This window comes from Artibeus jamaicensis, unplaced genomic scaffold, assembly GCF_021234435.1.
Source record: "Artibeus jamaicensis isolate MK-2021 breed Jamaican fruit bat unplaced genomic scaffold, CSHL_Jam_final scaffold_847, whole genome shotgun sequence".
Taxonomy (NCBI): domain Eukaryota; kingdom Metazoa; phylum Chordata; class Mammalia; order Chiroptera; family Phyllostomidae; genus Artibeus; species Artibeus jamaicensis.
This window is the reverse complement of record NW_026522057.1, coordinates 8437066-8462180: the sequence shown is the minus strand read 5'-3', so window position 1 is coordinate 8462180 and position 25115 is coordinate 8437066. Positions and strand designations below refer to the sequence as shown.

At 35.3% G+C, this 25115-nt stretch overlaps 1 protein-coding gene across 7 annotated transcripts in view; it reads left to right on the top strand.

Annotated features, from left to right (window-relative positions):
• Positions 1–25115, top strand: part of AGO3 (argonaute RISC catalytic component 3) — a 122204-nt gene that overhangs the window by 48298 nt on the left and 48791 nt on the right. For 2 of the 7 annotated variants that reach the window (XM_053660093.1, XM_053660094.1), the window contains one exon: positions 23370–23504. In XM_053660093.1, coding sequence (XP_053516068.1) covers positions 23370–23504 — 135 coding nt within the window. Of the gene's footprint in view, positions 1–4855; positions 4943–6233; positions 6321–23197; positions 23251–23369; positions 23505–25115 lie in introns of those variants that run through there. The other 5 variants (XM_037149193.2, XM_053660096.1, XM_037149191.2 and 2 more) reach the window with 5 other exon arrangements.

Here is a 25115-nt window from a genome sequence, read left to right as displayed (position 1 = left end):
CTTTTAGCTGTTTCCCTTCCCCTCTACTTTTCTTTGCTTAATTTAGTTGTTTTTCTAACTTTCAGAGCTATATTAGTAACTCATTTACTTTCATTATTTTCTTACTGATAAAGTATTTAAAACTGAATTTTCCTCTCATCACTGTTTTAGTTATATTCCAAAGCTTCTAATATGTAGTAATTTTATATTTTGTAGAAACAGCACAAATTTTATTTTTATTTCCCTGTTTATCCAGTATTGTTTGTGAGACTTTCTAATTTTTCAGATTGGAGATCTCTTTTTTTCTGATTTTGTTATAAATTTCTCATTCTGTTGTGTTGTTTAATCAGAGAATGTTTTATATTTCTACTTTTAGAATTTGTTGAGATATTTTTGTAGCCTAATATTTGGTCAATTTTTACAAAAGTTCAATAATCTTCAAAAATGTGGTAAATTATTTGATAGTGTTACATGAATATCCATCCACACTACCATTTTGATTATGTTCAGATAATTTATTTTCTTATTTATTTTTATTTGTTTTCTCAGACTGGTAGAAATAAATTTAAATTTCTTATTATTGCTTTGTTTCTGTGTATTTCTCCTTTTATCTCCCGTCATTTATAACTTCAAGTAATACTCAACTTTCTTTTTAATATGTTTTATTGATTATGCCGTTATAGTTGTCCCATTTCCGCCCTTCATTCCCCTCCACCCTGCACACCCACTCCCCCATTCTCTCCCTTTAGTTCATGTCCATGTGTCTAAAGTTCTTTATATTCTCTATTTCCCATACTATTCTTGTCCTCCCCCCTGTCTATTTCCTACCAACTGTCTATGCTACTTATTCTCTGTACCTTCTCCCCCCGTCCTCCCACTCCCCTGTTGCTAACCCTCCATGTGATCTTCATTTCTATGGTTCTGCTCCTGATCTAGCTGTCCTCTTAGATTGCTTTTGTTCTAGGTATGGTTATTAATAACTGTGAGTTTGCTGTCCTTTCACTGTTCATATTTTTTATCTTTTTTTCTTAGATAAGTCCTTTTAACATTTCATGTAATAAAAGCTCGGTGATGGTGAACTCCTTCAACTTGACCTTATCTGAGAAGAACTTTATCTGCTCTTCATTCTAAATGAAAGTTTTGCTGGATAGAGCAATCTTGGATGTAGGTCTTTGGATTTCATGACTTGGAATACTTCTTTCCGGCCCCTTCTTGCCTGTAAGGTCTCTTTTAAGAAATCAGCTGACAGTCTGATGGGAACTCCTTTGTAGGTGACTGTCCCCTTATCTCTTGCTGCTTCTAGGATTCTCTCCTTCATTTTAATCTTGGCTAGTGTAATGATGCTGTGTCTTGGTGTGTTCCTTCTTGGGTCCAAATTCTTTGGGACTCTCTGAGCTTCCTGGATTTCCTGGAAGTCTATTTCCTTTGCCAGATTGGGGAAGTTCTCCTTTATTATTTGTTCAAATAAGTTTTCCACTTGTTGCTGTTCTTCTTCCCCTTCTGGTACCCCTGTAATTAGGATGCTGGAGCATTTAAAGATGTCCTGGAGGTTCCTAAGTCCTCATTTTTTGAATTCTTGTTTCTTCATTGTTTTCTACTTGGTCATTTTTTTCTTCCTTCTGGTCCACTCCCTTGATTTGAGTCCCAGTTTCCTTCCCATCACTATTGGTTTCCTTTGCATTCCCTTCATTTCACTTAGGTTAGCCTTCATTTGTTAGCCTCTAATTTGTGACTAAAATCAACCAGTTCTGTGAGCATCCTGATCACCAGTGTTTTGAACTGTGTATCTGACAGGTTGGCTATCTCGTGGTCGCTTAGAACTATTGGCTCTGGGGCTTTGAGCTGTTCTTCTTCCTGAGCCATAATGTTTTGGTCTGTTCGCACCTGTTACATCTGAGGGGTGGAGCCTTAGGTGTTCACCAGGGTGGGGCAACTCAGGTTGCTGGGTTGTGACCCTGTTTGCAGGGGTGGGGTCAGAGAGGGGCAGTGGCATTTTTTTCTGCTCTCTCTCGGATTTCGGACTCCTCTGCTGCTTCCCACAAGCAAATTGGGCCCTTCTGGTGCTGGTTCCCAGATGTGTGGGCTTGCGCACCCTCCAGAACCCCGTGGGTCTCTCCAGCAAACTCTCTGTGAGCCTGGGAGCCTCTCTCAACACCTCAACCCCCGAAAGTTTTTCCAGTTGGTGCTTTTAGGCTTCATTTCCCAGCGCTGGGGCCCTGGGTTGTGTGGTCTATCTCACTGCTCACTCCTGCTCCTTTGCCTGGTTTATCTGCGTGTGAATATGTGACCAAGGTCAGCCAGCCGCCTTGCGCCCTCACTGGGTCTACCCATTGCCACCCCACTACTGGGATCTGCCAACTGCTGCCTACTCGCCTGGGTTGGTCCAGCTGCTTTTTCCTGCGTGACCCAGCTCCACCAGCTGCTGACTCCACCCCTCTTACTGGTCTGGATGAATGGTTCGTTGTTGTTGGACTTCAGTACACTTTAATTTTCTGTCTGTTTTGGATGTGTTCTGGTTTTTAAATATTTGTTGTTCATAAACTCTGTTGTACGAGGAGGTACAGTGTTTCCACCTTTGCCTCCATCTTGGCCAGAAGTCCTCCTCAACTTTCTTTTTTAAAGCAGTGTCTTTTGTTTTCTTTAACAATGTACTATTATATTAGCTTCATTCTTTTCTTTCCTCCCTCTCCTTTACTAATTAGTTTCACCCATTATAGCGTATTTTAATCTTTATATTTTGCTTAAAATTTCAGTACTTGACTTTCACCTCTGTGTGTCTATTACTGTATGGTGCAATCAGTGAGTTCATCCTAGTTTTATGTTCTCTACTCCTGTCATTTCATTTATTTGTGTATATTCTGATTCCTGCAGTGTTCGAGTTGTAACAGTTACAGTTCCTTCTGTCACCTGTATGTTTACTTGTTTTCACCTTAAATTTACAATTAACTGTATTAGTGTTCCCAGTCTTCTGACGTTTGTCCTGTCATCTCTTGGTTGCCATGTGTCCTCATTACTTCTTCAAGAGGGGCTAATATGAATAAGAGCTGAGTTTTTGCATATTGAAAACCATTCCTCTACAGCCTTATTTATTCATGAAGGGCTGCTTGGCTAGACATAAAATTATTGACTCATACTTTCCTGAGTACTTTTTAGGTGTTTTTCTGCTGTCTTCTGACAGTGAATGTTCAGTAGATAAAGTATGATATCAGCTTGATTTTCGTGTTTTTTAAAGTATTTTTCATAATTATTTTACTAGATTATTTCTCAGTGTGGACCGTTTTGGGTCAGTTTTTTTAAAACGTTGGATTTCCTTTTAAAATGTAAGTTCAAGTCTTTTTTTAGTCACTTTCTTTTAAAAATTTTCCATCCTATTTGTCCCTTATTGCGCCTTTTGTGGTATAATTTTTACCATGCACTTGTATTGAATAGTTTAGTCTTCATTTCTTGAATTAAAAATTTTTTTCTTCCATTTCTTTCATTGGTTATGCAGTGCTTATTTCACCTTCTGTTGACTGGGCTGTCTCTTCCCTGAGTTTTTAAATTTCTGATCTGAGGTCTTTCATCATAGCTTTATTAAGACTCTTTGAATTTATATTAAAAAGTAGTGTTAAAATTTTCATCTAATTTCTGATGTTTTCTTCATCAGGGATGTTGTGCTGACTTTTTATGGTATCTGCGTGATTATCACTTTTTTGTTATTCATATTTGAATCATACTAGTTTTTCTCAACCACCTATTAGAAGAGACTGGAGTGGGAGGGAGAGGTGGGACAGGACATGAGGAGCAAGGTAGTTGTCCAGGTTTCCTGCTCAAGACCTCTGTCCTGTTGTTCTGATGGGTTCTTTCTTCAAAGGATAACCGCATCGCCTTTGCCTTTCAGTAATATGTGCGTTTAAAAGATGTGAACTACCAGGCATAAGTTCCACCAGGTCCTCATTAGCTTCTGCTAATTCAGCTCCTGCCTTTTAAAGTGCCTGCTCATATGTTAACAATTAGAGAATTTGTGATGGCTATACAGGCGTTCCATGTACTGTCCTTTTAACTTTCCTGTAAGTTTGAAATTACAGAAGAAAAGTGTATGCCTTTGCTTTGGAGAGGTAGTCCTGTCAGATCTGTCACGTCTAAATCACCCTCCACTCACTCTCATGATACTTTCTACATCTCCTTTCTCTACTTCCTCTGAGATTTCCCTACTCAGTCTCAGTTCTAGACACTGCAGTTCCCACTCAGGGTAGCACCCTCTGTCTGGGAGTGAAAATTTACTCTTCCCCCACAAGGCTCCTTTCATACTTTATGTCTCTCTCCTTTGCATAGGTTCTGCTAGTCCCAAGTACTTGGTACTATGTTTACTTATAATTTGGCAGTTTCAGGCTTTATTGTTGTGTAGGTTCCCTGAAGATACAGGAGTTTTTTCTTCTCTTTATTCACATTCTTTTTGTGGCTATGTATTGAGGGAAGTGGGAAAATTAAATAAATCGGTGCTATATTCCCACTGGAACTTAAAGTCCAGCTTCGGATATTATTAATAAAAAAAATCGCTAAATAACCCATTGGTAAAAGATATCACAATGAAAAATTTTAATATGTTGAAGTTAAGGGTAATGAAAATGTACATATTGGTATGATTAGCTAAAGCAATGTTGAGAGAGAATTTAAAACCATAAATCCTGTTAGAAAAGACGAAAAGCATCAATGACCCAGTCATCTTAACAAGTTAGAAAAATAACAGAAAATTAAATGCAAAGAAAAATAAGAGGAAATAAGAGTTAAAAATAGAAATTAATGAAATAGTAAACAAATTTATCCTGTAGGTAGGAAGACTTCAAAGGTATTTAAGAAGGATAGTGACATGATCATATTTGTTTTCCAGAAAGAGACCTCTGGCAGCAGTGTGGAGAATAGATAGAGGAGAAAAAACTTATCTGAGAAGCCAGTTAGGAGGCTTTTTCAATCACTAGTTCAGGTAAGAGATGGTGATGGTCTAATGCGGGATGGAGAGGAAGGAATATATTAATAAGGATTAAGTTCTTTAAAAAAAGAGGTTTAAGAACCATGTCCAGGGAAAAACTTTGCTTATAGTTACTAGCACATGGAACTGATTGGAAATGGAATAGACCAGAAGGTTTACTAGATTTTTTAAAGAATTGTTATTGGAAATAAACCTCACACCTGGTTTATTAGGTTTAACCACAGAAACGTAACCTGTAGGAGGTATGTATAGAGAGAGAAATTTGGCTTACGCTGTTGTAGGGGCTAACTGGGAAGATCTGAAATCCTTAGGGCAGGCTGTCAGGAAGGGCAAGCTGAAACTCACACAGGCGTGAGCTGAAGCTGCTGTCTGTAGGTAGAATTTCTTTTCTTTCTCTCAGAGAAGCCTCAAGCCTGCTTTTAAGGCCTTTTAACTGACTGAGTGAGCCCCACCTATATTATCCAGAATAATCTTAATGTCAACAGAGTATGGACTTTAATTACATCTAAAATATATCTTCACAGCAATGCTTAGATTAGTGTTTGAATAACTGGCAACTAGTAGTCTAGCCAAACCGATACTTTAAAATTAAAAAAAAACAAAACATACCTTACCTGCAAAATTCTGTGATGATTCAATCTCTGAAACAGCCTTCATGTTCCCAACTCTCAGGCTCAGTAACTGTGCTGTGTTGTAAACTAGCTTCTAAGAAGGACATAGTCGCCAACATGCATTCAGAACAGTGACTCATTCATACCCAGCATGAATGGTTATGCTATCAACTGAATATGGGAGGTAGATCTGCTGTTGCTGGTTGGTTGCAGTGTACACCATGTATAAAAATAGACCAAATGTTAATAAATCTAACTTGAGAATTCTTTGAGATATCTGGGTGGAGAAATTTAGTATGTGGTTAGAAATGTAGGTATGAAAATCTGTAGTGGCAGGAGCTAAAAATAAATTTTTGGGACTCCTCCATATATAAATCTATACTTGGACTATAGAAATGGAAAAACTTCTTTAGGATAGTATTTAGATTAAAAGCACAAATGAGAAGGCTAGTGCCATGGGGAACACTAGCATTTAAGGAAGGACAAAGAACCAGTGAACAGTTGATGATTGTTGCAGTCAGTCTGAGAGCCAAAAAAGTGGTGCCCAGGAGCCAAGGGAGGAAACATTCAACGAGTAGATGATATCACAGTTAAGCAGTGAAAGCTTTTCCGACAAAAGAGTTAAGACAAGGATGTCAGTGCTGTGATATTTAGTCACTGTTGTGTTTGCTAACTTCTGTTCTTCTTACAGGTTTCAGTCTACATGTTACTTCCTTGAGAAGCAGTTTTTGACACCCTTCACCCCCCCAAGTCTGAGTTAGGTATTTCTCTTATGTATTCCCATAGCACAGTGTACTTGCCCTGCAATAGCATGTGTCACCCTGAATGACAAGTTTTATTGTTCTCTGTCTCCTATTAGAACGAAAGCTTCATGAAGCTAATGTAACTCACCAATGTATGTACCCTCCATGCCTAGCACAACTCTTGGTCATATTAAGTATAGAATAAATAAAACCAAGAACATGGAGGAGGAGCATATCTAGATGAGCTTGGAAAATTAGAAAAATGTTTGTAGAAGTAAGTGATGTCTTAGCTGAGCTCTAACAGATATGATGAGATCAAGAATTTGTATTGAAAAGGAGGTACACAGAAATAAAAGATTTCTGAGAGGTCTGTGAAATGCAAAATTTTATTAAAAGACATAAGAGAAATACTAAATGAAATATATTAGGCTTATTGAGAAGACTCAATTTGATGTTCTCTCAAAATTAATCTGTAAATGCAATTTTAAGTAAAATCTCATTAGGGATTTATTGATAAGTCATTATGAAGATTTATATGAAAAAATTAATGACCAAGAAAAGCCAGTATAATTTTTCACATTTGTAACCAGTTTAAGGTAAACTGATCAATGTGTTACCAATGTATCCCTGTTCATCTGTCCTTGGTGATATTTAAAACATTTGTGATAATCTGTTCTATTTTACTTGTGGAAAAATATGATCAGGATTATATTAAAAACCAGTATAATTTTTAAAAAGAATAAAGAGGGAGGAATTGCCCTTCTTACTTTAAAACTATAATAATTATAGCATACTGCTTTTAAGTGAAGGGGCAGACAGATTAATGAAGCAGAATACAGAGCCTAAAAATTAACCATGTGTGTATATGGAAACTTGGTAAATGTTAGGGTGGCATTTCAAATACTTAACAAAAGGCAGAATATTTAGTTAATGGTATTTATACAGTTGTTAACTCTGTGAAAAAAATCATTAGACTCATCTCACATCATACTCCAGGTTTCTTTCTAGGTGGATTACATACAAATTCTAAATTCGAAAAGGAGAACTTTGAAGTTCTTTTAGGAAAATAAAAATCTATCTCTAATATCGAAGAAAATACAAAATTATAAATCATGAAATAAGATACTGATGAACTTGGCTACATTAAAATTGAAAACTTGTATGTCATAAATGACACAATAAAGTTAAAAGGCTAGGAGAATATTTTTATAAGGACAGATCAATAGAAAAGCACTTCCCAAAAGAAGAAAACCCAGAGGGCCAATAAACACATGAAGGTCAAATAGATTCACTAGTAATCAGGAAAATGCAAATGAAATCAATACGTTACCATTTCACACCCATCAGATTTGTAAAAATTAAAGTCTTGTGTCAAACAAATGTTGATGAGAATAAAATAAAAGGAACTCTCACCCACTGCTGGTACAAGTATGATTTGATACTACTTTAGAGAGTAGTTTTTAACATCTAGAAAGATGAAGTGAAGATGAAATTAGAGCCCTGACTAGTGTGGCTCAGTGGGTTGAGCGTTGTCCCACAAAGTGAAAGGTCACAGGTTCAGTTCCCTGGTCAAGGCACGTGATTGGGTTGTAGGCTCCGCTCTCCATCAGGGTACAAGAGGCAGCAGATCGATGTTTCTCTATCACATCAATGTTTTTCTCCCTCTCTTTCTCCCTCCCTTCTCTCTCTAAAAATAAAATAAATAAAATTCTTTTTTTAATCCCTTTCAACCAAGGATTAAAAATGAGATTATATGTGTTTTACAATCCAGTATATCATAGCTATATCTGTTATATGTGCCTGAGGTACTATTTGTAATAGCAGAAAATTTTAAGCAGTTTAATTCCTATTAATAGCAAGCAGGATGAGAAAACAGTCTGAAGGATTACATAAATTGTTATATAATATTATATAATAATATATACTGTAACAGTTAAATGAATGAGCCAGATCTGCATGTATCAATATTGAAAACAAAGTTAGGGGCAGAGCATATAGCAAAAGAATATGTTACTTATGCAATAATTTAAAATAGAGCAGAAGTATATACTGGATATATACAAATGCAGTAAAATGAACAAAACCTAGATGAGACCAATACATACCAATTTCAAGACAGTAGTTCCCTTTAGGTAGAAAGAAAGAAGAGGAATGGAGTGGGTTGGTTGGGGCAGAGAGAAGTAACAGACCTGCAAGAGTATATATTTCAAGAAAATTTGACAGGATGTTCATTTGTATAAACAAAGTCTGTAGATAAGTTAAGAAATCAGAAGATTGATAGTATTTTTAAAGACCTATATGATATCTTAACGAAATGAAAATAAAACCTAAAATTTTAAGTGGGTTAATTTTTTAATTGTGGTAATATGTAGTGCCACTCTGAAAAATGAGTGCAAATACTGCCCTGACAGCCTTAATCGCTTACATTTCCTTTTTCGTTTTTGTGTGATGCTGGTTTTGCAACCCTTGCACTTGGTATATTACACACTGATTTTAAAACAGCCCTTAGTGAAGTCTACTGGAGAAGACTGGTATTCTGTAATATGATGAGCACTACAGAGAAGCACTGAGTGCAGTGGGAGCGACTAACAGAGGGGTCCCTTCCGGTCTCAGGAACGTTTCGTTGAGGAAGTGACAGATAGGAGCTAGGTGGAATTGGTGGAGATAAGCATGGAAGTACTGTAAGAAGGAGAGCAGTTTAATTCTAATTGTGTGACTTAATCTTGTCTGCAAAATGATTATTTTCATGGTACTTAATATTCTAACTCTCAACTACCTATTAAAGTTAACTTTACATGATTTTACCAATTTAAGACTCACAGTTTTTTCACATTTCTTCATCTCTGAAATTGGGAGGTGTCTCATTGTTGATGGTTTAATTGTCACAGTTTAATTGGCAGGTTTCTTTTTTAAGTTACATAAAATATTGATAAACCCTACTTTCATTGGCATCTTAGATTCAATGAAATGTGGAATTTATTCTTAGTTTAGCCTGTTTTTAGGCCAAACTCATTTTCAGCTTTCACACATTTTAAGAGCATCACAATGAATCTGGTATTTATTAGTTGTACCTTCCTTAAGGAGATATTCATATTTACCTGTTACCATACCAGATAGAATGCTAAGGGGTTTGTACATGAATTATCTCGTATAAACTCCATCGAGTTGTATAAGTTAGGTGATACCCCCAACTGACATTTAGAGTGTGAAAATCTCTAAACTTATCTAAAGCGACTCTCTCTCTCTCTCTAAAGGTCACATAGTTTATATTTATATTAATACCCTATTAAACCTATACCTAAATGTAACCATAGTTTACATTTAAGGCTCAAGATCATGTAGTTTATATTTAAAAGATAGAGGTCATGTTTTCTGACTCCAAAGCTTATGCTCTCAATAGTCACAGCTTTTTACAATATCCCTTAAGAAGCAAGATTTCTGGCAGACAAATTTGAGAATATTATTTTATTTTTCATTTACTTTTTTGTGCTTTTCAGTACAAAGTAGCTTTCTATGAACATACTCACTGTGTGTTTTGCTTCTAGTACAAAGTAGTCAGAAAATATATGGTTGTAAATTTTAGTGATTATAATTTACTCTGAGTCAAAAGTTCTTTGTAAGGAAAAGAGATTTTTGGTAAGTAATTTATTAATCATTGTTTGTGTTGCTTGCTTCGTGTTTATCTTTAGTTAAGGTATAAGGTCTCTGAAGATTAAGAAATAATTTTATTTTTATAATATTCCTATTAGTCATCTCAGAAGTAGATCAAATGAGAGCATTTCTTTAGAGTGAAATTAGAGTCTGATTTCAGGCAGGCATGGCAGGAACTTTATCAACATGAGATCAAGCAGGGCCAGGTACAGATAGATTCCTGTGTCTGGCTGGGCATTCTATGCTCACACTAGAAAACCAGTATAGTAGCTGCAGGAATCTCAGTGACAGTCTTCACCAGATCTGTTTCTTGATTCACGGTGTCTGAGTCTGGTCAAGCACGGCATGCCCTTCATATTTGATGCACTGCTATCTTCTTGGAATCACACTTCACTGTCTCCCTGGGGAATTTTATCTGTCTCCCAAATTAACCTCCTGTTGCCTGCATCCTTTTTCAACCCTACCTCCCTTTTTTCAATATTCATAAGTTTCATGAGAAAAGAGTACACAGTAGGTAAGGGTTTGTTGGGGTGGATTGACACTTTACACACTGGAAAAATATATCAACAAACCTAGATGATAGTTTAGCTGGGTATTTATGTCAAAAAATAATTTTCCTTCATAAATTTGAAAGCAGTGCTCCATTTTTAAATAGCTTTAGTGAGGTTCAATTTACATATAAGAAATCACCCATTTTAAGTGTATGTCCATCACCATATATTTACTGTCTTATTGTTTCCCTTGTTTTGCTTTACTTTGTGGAAAATGTTCACTTTTTTTTCTGCTGTTATGTTTTAATTTCTAAGATTTAAAAATTTTTTCTGAGTGTTCTAATATATAGCATACTATTTTTGTTTTATAAATGTAGTATCCTCTCTTAGCTCTGAGAATAATTTATTTTAGTGTTTCTTTTTCCTGTACATGCTTATGGCGCCCCCCCCCCCGCCATTTCTTTTGTTTAAATCTGTCTTCCATTTTGGAAGTTTTCATCAAATATGTATGTAGTATCCCTGACTATTTACTTGTGATTCAGTGGGAATATAAATACTGATTAGAAACTTTGAATGCATTGGTGGGGCCTGTTGACATTGAACTTCTTCACTGGGTGATTTCAGTCAGCTGCTGTGGGGAAACCTACAATGTTAGAGCCTTAGGTCTCTCCTCTAGGCTAATCAAGTTACCCAAGCAGGAGTCTTCCAAACACTTGCCTGAGGGTAACAATCTGCCTGCCTTCTGGAGGCCAAGTTTGGGATTGTGGCTTAGGGAATATCTGTCTGTATTTAATAGTTTTAGTTATTTAATCCATTGTTTTTGGTACAGTTGTTTGCCCTCGGTTGAACCTGATACCGTCTTTCCAAACAGCCTTTTACTTTTTCCAGAGAATAAACCTCCAGGGATGAAGAAGAGGCAGTTGTTCAGTGATATGCAACTAGACAAGGGATTCAGGACTTTTTCTCAAACAGTTTTCCTCTGTTTTTCTATAGCACTCCATCCTTCTATCACCAGTTTCACAGGCACCTAGTACTGCCTTTTAAGGATTCTATAGTGTAAATGCAGTTGTTTCTTATTCCCGAGATAGCTGGCTTTGAATTTCTTTCTTTTGGGGGGATCTGCTATGTCAGTTACAACTTGTTCACTTGCTTTTCATCTTCTAAAATATTGGCACACTTCCTGTTTTCTTCCCTCCTTCTGGATTTATGTCTTTTTTTTTTTTTTTTTTTTTTTTTTTAATTCCTCACTGTATTTATACTGGAGTTTGGGGAAGGAATGAAATGCGCTCCTTCTGGTTACTCTTTAACCTTAACCCAGAATCTATTCTTACAAAGCAGAAGTTTTGTCTGGTTCCTCTCTCAATTCTAGCCCATGAAGGAGTCCCTGTCTAATGGGCACTTAATCAGTATTTAAGTGGATAATGACATCGTTTGACATCTGTAAAACTTAACTTGGTAACAGTTGCACCGGAGGCCTAATTTCTTGCCTCTGGACTTCTCGACAGGGCTGTGGTGTCTTCATAGTGTTGTAACTGTCTTTCTTAGGAGTAATCCTAACCAGGCAAAAGAGAAGCTGTAATGGCTTTAAGGCCTAGCAGTGAAAGTTACATTCTGCCATTTTTATAATATCCTGTAGGTTACACAGTTTAGATACGTTTAGTGTAGAAGGGACTTAGGAAGAAGTGCACATTTCACAAGACAAGACTTATTAGGGACTATTTTGAAGGTTGGCTACCCCACAAAGCTTTTGTCTTCAGCTTAGAAAAAGAACACATTAAACCCAAAGTAAGTAGAAGGTAAGAAATAATAAAGATCAGAGCAAAATTTAAATAGAAAACAGAGTACAAAAAATGAATGAAGCCAAAAGATGGTTCTTTTAAAAATATTAATAAAATTAATACATTCCTATCTATACTAATGAAGAAAAATAGAAAAGAACAGATTATGAGAATTAGGAATGAAAGAAGGGGGTGTCACTAAAGACCTTTCAAAATTGAAAGGTTAGTAAGAAAATGTTATGCACAACTTCATACCAATTAATTTGATGACAAACACAACTTCATAAAATTTTTCTCAGAATCTGAATAGCCTTGTATCCATTAAAGAAATTGAATTCATAATTTTTTCTTAAAAATCCATTCCAAATTATTTCACTGATGAATCTTATCTAACGTATAAGAAAAATAATAACAATCTTTCATAAATTTAGAAACCAGAAGAGGGAAGGCTTTTTCATTCAGTTTTATAAGACTAGTATATCTTTGATACATACACCTGAGGAAAAAGTATTAATAAAATTCTCTCAACAGAAAAATCATTTGACACATTTTAATATTCTCATGACGAAAATTTACAACAAACTAGCAATAAAAAGAAAAACTTGATCAACCTGATCAAAGTACCTAGAAAAATATACAAGCATCATCATAGTAAATGGTGAAAAGATTTAATGCTTTTGCCTAAAGATCAAGAACAAGGCAAGGGTAGTTGTTCTCACTGCTTCTAGTCAGTGTTGTGCTAGCAGGTCAGGCCAGTGCAGTGAGGGGGGAAAAATAACAACATAATATTATAAAGGAAGAAGGACCTCTTTTTATAGAAGATGTAATTGCCTGCATATAAAATCCTAAGGAATCTGCAAAAAAAAAAAGACCCTATTAGAATTAATAGATGAATTTAGCAAGGTCACAAAACATTAGTTACATAAACAAAAATTTGTGTTAGAAATATAGCAAGAAATAAATACCAGCAGTCAACAATTGGGAAAATGGAAAAGTATGCATATCATTTACAATAATATGACAGAAATAGATTTAAAGAGACATGTGCAAGATTTCTATATTGAAAGCTCTAAAGCATTCCTGAAAAAGATAAAAAATAAACAGAAATACCATGTTTGTTGACCAGAAGGTTGAAGATGTCCATTCGCTCCAAATTGATCTATAGATCAACACAATCTCAACATTTTATAAAGCTTTTTAAAAATAGAAATTGAAGAGCTGATTCTTAGGATTAATATGGTGATGCAAAGAACCTAGAATAGCCAAAGCCATCTTGAAAAACAGAGTTGGAGGATTTCAAGACAAGCTTTAGCCCTGGCCATTGTGACTCGGTCAGAGTGTCATCCTGTAACCGACAAGTTGTGGGTTAGTTCCCCAGTCTAGGTACGTATGGGAGGCAACCAATCAATGATCTCTCCCTCCCCCACCCTGAAAAGCAATGAAAAAAAAATTCCCTTGGGTGAGGATTTAAAAAGGAAAAAAAGACATGCTTTAAAACTACAGTTATAAAAAGAGGTGTGAAAGTTAGGTAGAGATGGCTACAGAATAGCTACAGATACAACACTTAATCTTAGCCAGAAGGCTGAGGGGTGGTTCGGATAGCTACAGAAATAGACCCGCCCATGGTTTGATATTTGACCAAGGGGCCAACATGATTCAATGAGGGGAAAAATCTCAAATGATTCTAGAAAAACTGGATATTTATATGAAAAAAATAAGCATTAACCCCTATTTTACACCATACTCAAAAAGTAATTCAAAGTATGATCACAGTCCAAAACATAAAAGCTAACACTGGGAAATTTCTAATAGGAAAAATGTTCATGTCCTTGGAGTAGGCATATTTCTTCATGTATATTAGAAAACTCCTCTAAATGAAAACCCTCTCTTAAGAACACTGAAGAAGATGAAAAGGCAAGCTACTGCCAGGAGAAAATATTTTGTAAAACATATTAGGACAAAAAACTTGTACCCAGAATATATGAAAAATGAATAACTCAGACAATTTTTTAAAGTAGTCAAAAGTAGACACCTTCACAAAAGAAAATATGTGAATGGCCAATAAGCACTTGAGAAGATACTAATCATCATTGGTCATTGGGAAATGCCAGTAAGGACCATGATGAAATATCACTTCACAATCACTAGATTGGCAGCTAAATTTTTAAAAACTGGTAACATTAAGTGGAGCACCTGGAAATTGTAGTAATGAAAAATTGCACAACTACTTTGAAAATATGTTTGGCATATTTTAAAATTAAACATTCTCTTGCTGTATGACCCACCAGTTTTCTTCCTAGGTCTTTCCCCAAAACAAATGAAGAATAGGTCAGTACCAAGATTTGTGCATGTATGTGTACATGTTCATAATAATCAGAGACTGAAAGCAACCTTAATGTCCAACAAGACAGGTAAATGGAGAAACAAATTCATGTTTATCCATTCATACAAGAAATACTACCCAGCAATTAAAAAGAACTAACTACCACCTGGCTAGTGTGGCTTGGTTGGTGGGACATCATCCTATACACCGAAAAGTTGCTGGTTCCATTCCTGGTTGGAGTACATGCCTAGATTGAGGGTTCAAGTCCCCTATTGGAGCACGTGCAGGAGGCAGCCAGTTAATATTTCTAACGAAGATGTTTCTCTCTCTCTCTTTGGAGTCAACAAACATTTAAAAAAAAAGAATTTACCACTAATTTATACAATCATACGGATGAATCTTAGCTAAAATGTTCAAAAGAAGCCAGACATAAAAAGGGTATACAGTATAATTCCATTTATGTGAACTTCTGGAACCAGTTAATCTGTTCTAAAGGGAATCAGATTAAGTGGTTGTGTGGGGCAGCTGTAGGTGGGAGGACCTGACTACATTGGGGCAAGGAAGTACTTTCTGGGGTGTTGTGAATGTTTTGTCTCAACTGGGGTGGTATTAGCATAAATGTGTACATTTGTCGAAATCATTGAACATCACATTTAAGATGCATTTTATTGCATGCAAATTATATCCCAAAGTTTTTTTTTAATGTGGCATCGCTACACACCCACCAGAAATTCTAAAAGTCTGACAATGCTAACAATTATTGAAAATGTGGCACAACAATAATTCTTACATGCTGCTTATGAGAGGGTCACTTGTTAAAACCACTTCAGAAGTGTTTGGCATCACCCAGAAAAGTTAAGAGAGAGACACCCATCATGATTATGGTGCAGCAGTTCTCCTTCTTACAACCTTTTCTACTAGAGAAACTTGTATTTGTACGTGTGTGTGCATCAAAAAGACTATCTGTAAGAATGTTCGTAACATTAGTAACCAAAGCATCAACACAAACATCCACCAGCATTAGAATGGATAAGTTGTATATTTCTTCAACAAAGTGTTAGAGCAATGCAAATGAAGAAACTAGTTATATTTAATTAATATACATGATTTAGAAACAGTCTCAAGAAGAATACATGCTGTACATGTCCAGTAATATAAAGTTCAAGAACTAGGAAAACTAAACTGGTGTTTAGGGATCTGTACTTGTGTTGTAAATCTGTAGAGAAAAGGAAGTGATTACCACAGAAGCCAGGATTTTGCTTACTTTTAGAGGAGAGAGGAAGTCAGAGTTGAGAAGGAGCTAGGGAAATGCTTCTAGGATATTGGCAGTATTCGGTTCTTGATCTGAATGCTGGTTATATGGTACTCACTTTATTGTTTTATAAGTGGCACATTCATGTTTTAGATACTTTAGTAAATATGTGGTACTTTATATTTTTAAAAACTTAAACAGTTTTTCAGCTCTCTGGTTACTGTGTCATTCATATTTTGCTAGGCAGTAATATAAAATGCAAAGATATGTAATGTCACCTCAAAAGTGCTCACTAATGATTTCCATAAATAGGCATTGTGTAGTGAATGAGTGCTCTTAATTTCTGTTCTTAAATCTTCAGAGTCATGGAAGTAAACTATGAAATTGAGCCAGATGCCCTGGCTGGTGCGGCTCATTGTATTGAGTGCCAGTTTATTTCCCAGTCGGGGCACATGTCTGGGTTGCAGGCCAGGTCCCTAGTTGGGAGCATGCGAGAGGCAATCACACATTGATGTTTCCCCCCAACCCCTCCCTTCCTCTCTCTGTTTGAACAAAATCCTTAAAAAATAAAATAAAATTGAGGCAAACAATAGCCATACCATGTAAACTCTCAGGACAAGTATGTACAATGTTAAAGTATAATTGTTATGTTTTTGCCAGGATCCAACATTAATTACTGCTTTGTTTTATACTATTGATTTGGACCTAGACTTTGATACATGTATTTCTAGTTACTTTAACTATGGTAAATATTTATTATTTTCTTCTTCACATCTGTTATTTTAGCTGTGTCCTAACAGAAACTTTTAGGTTCAACAGAGTGAAGAGCAAACTTAAGAATCCTAATCTCCTTTGTATAACATTCTCTCATGTAACTCCTTTAAGGAGTTTACATTGACAAAATTATTTTGCCTCGAATTAAGACTGAAGCCCTGGCTGGTGTAGCTCAGTGGATTGAGTGCCAACCTGCGAACCAAAGGGTTGCCAGTTCGATTCCCAGTCGGGGCACATGCCTGGGTTGTGGGCCAGGTCCCCAGTGGGGGCCATGTGAGAGGCAACCACACACTGATGTTTCTCTCCCTCTCTGTCTCTCTCCTTTCCCCTTTCTCTAAAAATAAATAAAATATTTAACAAAAGTGAAAGGATACATTGCCAACAGCAAAAAAATTTTACTAATCTATTATTGAAAGATACATGAGAGGGGTGGCTCAGTGGATTGAGGGCAGACTGAAGCAAAAGGTCGTTGGTTCAATTGCTAGTCAGGTTGCAGGCCAGGTCCCCAGGAGGGAGTGCATGAAAGGCAACCACACACTGATGTTTCTCTCCATTTCTTCCTCCCTTCCCCTCTCTCTAAAAATAAATAAAATCTTTAAAAAATAAAAGGTACACAAGAATTATAGGGTATATTATAAAACCTTAATGAAATTTAAATGACCTTAATAAATTCAGAAATATGCTCTGTTCACAAATTGAAAGACTATCTCACTGGCTTTCTAGATATCTAGTCAATTTTTGTAAAAGAAAAAATTCCCTTAGTTTTATTTGTGCATATCTAGATTCTAACAATCTAGTTGAAAATAATCTTAACTTCCACCAAACTCCTCTCAAATAAATATCTGTACTTTATTTCTCAATTTTATTTATTCGATATCTTGTACCTGCCCATTAACTTGAGTTGTATGATGAATATTCTACACATTTACCCATTCAACTGAATTTAGGTCCTTTTCATTCTTTATTTATATCTCCTTTTGCAGGTAGGAATTTGTCTAGAGTATATATTTCAGTATAGTAGAATTGCTGAGTAAAAATTATGCCCATCTTTAAATTTACCGGATATTCCTATAATCTTTATGAAAACTTTCTTTCATCAGCTTGTCAATTTGGGTTACTGCTCTTGAAATTTTTTGCCCATCTTGTTTAGTGTGAAATGTGTTTTTGCATAATTACCTGTATTACTAAAAAGAAAAATAATGAAAATTTGTTTTTGACACTTAGCTTTTTTCTTTTATGAAATGCCTGCCACTTTTGTTTTACTTAACTTTTAGGAACTCATTAAATATCTCATATACTAATCATTTGTTATATCTATTATGCATATTCCCTACCAGTCTATAGCCTGGTTGGTTGTTTAGGGTTTTTTAGCTTTATTTATGGTATCTTTTTTTCTACGGTTTTAACAGTTTGTAGTTTTGCATCTTGTTTAGGAAATTTTTACCTCCAAGATTAACATATTCTAGTTTTTCCTCTAAAGTCTTTTCATACTTAGTTTTCTGAATAGGAATTTGCTTTTGAATAGAGTATGCTGTAGGCTTTCAGTTCTGTTTTGGTCTGTGTGTCGGTCCTTACAATCTCTATTTCAATAGAATTTTTAAAATCATGATGAATGATAGGACCTTATTAAAAGTTGTCTTGGCTATTTGTTTATTGCTTTTTCATACTAGTTTTAGTATCAGCTTCATAAGTTGCAGAGGTTGTGAGGGTTTTACCCTTTTGGTATTTTGGTTGAAATTGCAGACTAATTTGGAGATAATTTACATGAATTGGGTATAGTCATATATTTAGACCTTCCGTAATATCTTTCAATTGTAAAGGCACTTATTACTTCTAGAGGCCTTATACATATTTTGTTTGATTTCATTCAAATTACCTTTTGTTTTTTGTTGTGATTTTAAGTTTTTATTACATTTTAAGGTAATAAAACGTATAAGAATACATTTTATTGCTAATGTATAAGAATGTAATATTTTCATATGTTGATCTTAAATCTAGCAACATTGCTGAACTCTCGTTAATTCTGTAATTCATCTGTAGGTTGTTGGGCTTTCTGTGTAAGACAGTCATATTACAGACAATAATAATTGTTTCTCCTTTTCCATTCTCTTTACCTTTTATTTCTTTTTTTTAATTGATTATGCTGTTACAGTTGTTCTATTCCCCCTTTTATTCCCCTCCACCTTACCCCCCCCCGTCCCCACCATTACCCCCCCTTTAGTTTATGACCATGTGTCTCAAGTTCTTTAGATTCTATATTTCCCCTACTATTCTTGCCCCCCCATCTATTTTCTATCTACTGTCTATGCTACTTATTTTCTGTACCTTCTCCACCCTTCTCCTCCTCCCACTCCCCTGTTGCTAACCCTCCTTGAGATCTTCATTTCTGTGTTTCCACTCCTGATCTAGCTGTTCTCTTAGTTTGCTTTTGTTTTAGGTGTGGTTGTTAATAACTGTGAATTTGTTGTCCTTTCACTGTTCATGTTTCTTTAACTTCTTTTTCTTAGATAAGTCCCTTTAACATTTCATATAATAAGGGCTTGGTGATGATGAACTCCTTGAATTTGATCTTATCTGAGAAGCACTTTATCTGTCCTTCCATTCTAAATGAAGGTTTTGCTGGATTAGCTAGGACTTCCTATCAACTGAAGTCAAACTTGCCATAGATTTTTGATAGATAATTTTTATCAAATTAAGAAAGTCCCCTTCCAACCCTGGTACAGTGAGAGTATTAGCTATGGTGCTGAATTTTATCTAATGCTTTTGGGGGGGCATCATCTGTGGAAATGATTGTATGCTTATTTCCTGTAACACATTAATGTGGTATATTTTGTTAATAGATTTCTTAAGATTTAACAAATATTTTTCAATTAAAATTAGCTAATTTATGAAAGGGGAAGGAATAAAATACATATATATGTAGGTTTATAAAATGTTAAGGATTCGACCAAGGGAAGTAGAAGCAGATCTTTGCTTATTGAAACTCATACCTAATTCTACTGTACTCAACCCATCTTTTGTAAGAGTTTTTTTTTTAATTTTTTGAAGCATTTATACAGTAATAATTGTCTTCGAAGTTAATCAGTTCACAGCGCTTCCCATGTACATTCGCACTTCATCACTACTCTCAATGACATATTCATAATTTCTCCAGTTTCGGTCTGAACATCTAACTTGCTCTGGATGCTGGTTCTAGTGCAGGTTTTCTAATTCGCCCTATGGCCACAGGCAGCGCATTGTAGATCTCTGACTTCACCCACATCTGAAGGGTAATTAGTAACACCTTTTTAAACCTGCTTTAGAGGGAAGTAGGCATAGGGTTTGTGTGAAAACATTTTGCTAAAGTTGCTAAACAGACAAGGTAAAATATGTAACATTTTATTATACTGTTGTCTAATATTTGATTTTCTTTTTATATTTTAACCAAATAAAGACTACATACTTTCAAACTACAAAATTCAGTAGTTATACTAGGTAAATTAAAGTAGTAAAGCTGGCCATAATAGTAAACCCATTCATCTGTGCTCTCATTTAAACGAGATTATATAAATTAATTATATTTTATTTATATTATATATATAAATATGATTATCTAAATTATATATAATTGTATAATTTATATGTGACTTATATAAATAATGTTTATATAAAATAGGTTAAATTTTGTGAAAATATTCCTATTTATTCTAAACCAGGAGTTCTTGCCCATTTCAGTAGATTGTCTGGCACTGGCCATGGCATCAGGCACTTGAACAGTCATTTTTTCCATAGACTTTGTCATATTTGGCAGCCCAACCAGGATCTGTTAGCCAAAGGCCAGATCAAGCATGCCATTCTCATCAGCCATTGCTGCTAATTTCTCATATACGTGCTTTTCAAAAGTGAGGTGACGGAGCAAGCCAAGGTTCTCTCAAATGCTCCCAAGCCATCAATATCTAGATTATTTTCAACCACAACATCTAGCAGAGAGTCACCAACTTTTCCTTTGGTTGTTAATGTTTCACCCTTGCGGTTTAAAAAGTGGACTGTTTCATCTTCTGAGCTATGCCAACACGCTCAGTATCCAATGGTGATGGCCCAGACCCACCTCAGAAGCCCCTCCTGGCCTGGGTTCCAGTTGGGTTCTGGCAAGGAGCAGCCACCCATGGGCCACAGAGGAGGTGTGCAGAAGCCCGGCACCACAGTCTGCACAATAGCAACCGCAAGAAGTCCCCAGTTGCCAGTGGACAGCGTGAGCCCAGCCTCCGTGAGGGACCCGTGGGCTGGGGTGCCAGAGAGGTCCCGCTCCGTGCCACGTGTTGAGGCCCTAAGAGCTTTTTTCCACTAAGTTTGTCCCCTCAAATGCACACATTTCTTCTAGAGAAGATGGTAAACAGTAAAATGATTAGGAAGCATAGTGGGATACATAGTAAGGAAAAATAATAAAATGTTAAATAGGATAAATGTTCTGTAGTTTCAATGCTGATGTAAGGACACATTGGTTGTGAAAGCTAGTATTACAGTAATCCAGTGAAGAAAATTTATTTGTAGGATTAAAGGAAAGACAGATGTGTTACTTGTCATGTTTATTTTTTTTATTTACTTAGTTTTTAAAAATTAACCTAGAAATAATGTGTGCTTATTTGGTATGTGTCCTGCCAGCCTTTTTTCAGTACCCAAGAACAGTTTTCTCTCTTTATTATTTATTAAATTTATTGGGGTGACATTGGTTAATAGGGTCATATAGGTTTCAAGTGTACATGTCTATGATACATAGTCTGTATATTGTGTACCCACCAGCCATAGTCAGATCATCTTCCATCTTCATGTATTGGCCCCTCTACCACCCTCCCACCTCCTCCTCTCTGGTACCACCATCCATTTTCAGTAGAATATAATGTATACATTTTTTAAAAATCTTCATTCGTGGATCTGTTTATTGATTTTACAGAGAGAGAGAAATATTAATGTGAGAGAGATATATCAGTGTGAGAGAGAAACATCAATTGGTTACCTCCCGTAACCTCTCTGGTGGGGGATTTAACCTGTGGCCTTTTGGTGCAGGGAAGACATTCCAACCAGCTGAGCCACCTGGCCAGGGCAGTGTATGCATTTTTAAAACTACTTTGGATTTGAATTAAATATCCAGAATGCTCATCCAATCTTATCAGTCTCTCCTTTTTTAAGTATTTGAAATTGTGGAGGTGTTTCTAAAGTTTATTTGGATTGAATTTTAGCATGGAGTATTGTTTTCTCTTAAATCTTCCTAGAGAAGTGCTCATGCATGTACCTGAACATTCCCATAGGCCATTCACTAGAGTATTTTTTGTGCTAGTAAAAAAACAAAACCAACGTAAATATTCACCATTAGGGACTTGAATTATTGGATACATCCGTGCATTGAGATATCCTGCAGCTGTAATTGATGATGGTACAGTTCCATATTTATACATATAGATCGATCTATAAGTTATATGATGAGAAGAAAGAAATCAAAGTCCAAAATAGTGTTTCTGTTTTATCATTTGTATTCTTTTTCACTGAGGAAAAGGGTCTTTGTATTTACTTAGTCATTATGCACCACACTGTAAAATAAAGTGAAGCCATTATAAAGAATGTTATGACGTGGAAGGATCTCTAAGACAGGTCATTAATTTTAAAAATTATAATTAAATAAGCCATAGAACATTGATCTCATGTAAAAAAAAAAGTTGTGTGCACATTTTTATCTCTGTAAGTGCACATCCAGAAGAACACAGTATATCCACACATACCTACCACCAATGGTTACTTGGAAACTGGAGGAAGTCCTTATTCTGTATATATTATTTGAATTTATAATAAAGGAAGAGAGAATATGTGCTCACTAAAAAATGAGGATTTAAAGATAAAAAGGAGGAAATAAAAAGTACCTACAGGAGCTTCACCACCCACACACACTCTTAGATAACTGCTATTAAAGCCTTGATAGATATCCTTCTAGAGGTGAAGGGCAGTTTGTGGGACATACAATCCTACACCAAGGAGGGAGAGAGAGCACCACATAAAATGTTTACGTTTAGCTTAGCAGACAGTGGGCATGTTTTGTTAAGAAGGAAAACAATATGGCATTTAGCTTATTGTCTATTTTGATTTTAAGTTTCATTATATCCCTACTGTCTTTAATATAATAGCAGTCACTAAGTATGCATTTAAGAAATATGTGAAAGTGATCTACCAACCATTTGTGAAGTTCTTCCAGTTCCAAAACCCAACATTAAGAAATCATGGTGATTGACTATTAGAAAACTTCAACTGTAGCTAGATAACATTGGGCAGATACTCCTTACTATTATTACTAACTATAGCTTGCATCAGTACTAATAATACTTAATACTGCTGTCTTCTCAAATCTGTACAAGACAGGGAAAGCTCTCAGAATAAAAACTCTGGAGTGGCATAGAATGCTTTGTTTAAGAAATAATACCTAATCTTTTCATTCACTAAGGAGCTCAGGCTTTCTTTGTCCTTTTACAGGCCTTGTCTCTCACACCCAGAACACTTCTCTATACATGTAGTAGAGAATGCAATGATTCAATTACCATGGTGTAAGAGAGATTATAAGAACTGTAGTGTTTAGCTTTTCTGTTCTTGTGCTTGTCTTGCAGTCAAACAGAGATCAGATTGAAACTACTTAATTGGAAAGTATTTTTATATGTATGTAAGTATACATAAAGGATAATTTTAACTCTATAAATAGTTCATTATCATGGAGCCTGACACTGTTTCTGAATTTATTAAGGAAACATTAATTTGTACTATTTGTGTTTTTCTTCTTAGTTTCTGCCACTGCCTTCTACAAAGCACAACCTGTAATTCAGTTCATGTGTGAAGTTCTTGACATTCATAATATTGATGAGCAACCAAGACCTCTGACTGATTCTCATCGGGTAAAATTCACCAAAGAGATAAAAGGTGAATTAGCATTTGGAACAACTTAATTATAAAGTTTATGGGTATAACAAACTTTTATTGGAAAAACTTAATTAAAATCTAGTATATAGCATTACCAGTAAAATAAAAATAAATTATAAAATGTTGTATTAAGTTCATTATCATAACATCTTAAGTAGTGTTTTAATGAAAGAAGTGCCAAGTAATGGAATTAATATTAATACCAGCTAATTTTTTGTTAATGCTTTTCCATACTAGCCAAAGGTATAAGAGCATCTCATAGGGAGCTACTTCTATAATACCATTAAACGTAGAGTGCTTATTTCAGAAACATTGTTACTTTAGAACTGGAATCATCCTTTGAACATATTCTAACATAACGACTTATGTTTCTGAAACGACAGCAGACTTTTATTCCTTTTAAAACGTATGGACGTGGGGCTAGCCTGTTTCTGGAGTCGGAACGTAGTTATTTCACATACATGATACAGTTGATCATGTATCTTGTCTTTTTTAGTTAGTAGCTAAAATTCGTGCGGCGATATTGCATTATGTGTGTGTTTTACTAATATAAACTCACCTCTCTACACAGTCTTCCAAAAAAAAGAAATGAATTTTAATAGCATTCTAAAATGTATGTTTTGTATATATTTAGTCTTTATATGTGGGTACATTTCTATATGCATTTAAATATACATACACAGTTTTATATGCAAACCCACATACACTGACTCTATCAGCAAGTTAAAGGATTTTTGAAGAGCAGTTTTGATTCAGAATAGCTGAATACATCCTGTTCGTTACAGTCATCAATCATTCTTTGCCATTTAGTGACCAGGAAAGAGGTAGTAATTGTAATAAAACATTACATGAAAAGTCCTTACACCTTTGAAAATAAGCATCCATTTACCTCCAGTAATCAAAGTACCAAAATAAGAAAATGTTATGTAATGCTCTTTTGTAATTATACCGGTATCCTTTCCTGATCTGTACTAACTGTGTGGTTAGCATTTTGGGAGGTACTGCATGTTACACACCATTAACGTGGTTATCTAGATGCCATAGTTTCCAGTGGAGTTAACTGCTTAGTTACCACCTTCGATATCATTAAATCACTTACATTATCTTATGGTAACTGTACAATTAACACATACCACCATTTTATCACAGAAAATACAAGATTTACAGAACAAGGATTCAACTGCTGCCCAAAAATCATGGACTCAGTCTTACCTTCAACTGCTCAGGGGCCTAAAGTAATGACTGAAAAAATGATTCGAAAGCATTATAAAGTTGATAGAAAGTTGATGTTTGAGTGAAGGTAAAGCCAAGGTTATAGCTTAAATATTTATTAAAGCCATTTTTTTTTTGTTTGGATAGAAGGTTTGGAGAAGAACCTGGGCAGAGAATTGTGTAGTTCATTTTTTTTTTAATTTCAATTTTTTGCTAACCCCTGGATTTGGGTCTAATCCTTAGGAACCTATGACCTTAGATTTGGGTTAGAAAAAATCTGACTTGGATCTGAGTAACAAACTAATGATTTTTTTTCTCAACTCCAGGTCAAGAGGGCTCTTTTTAAAAAGAGGGCTCTTTAAAATATGTTATATATTTCTACCACAGTAAATCAAAAAA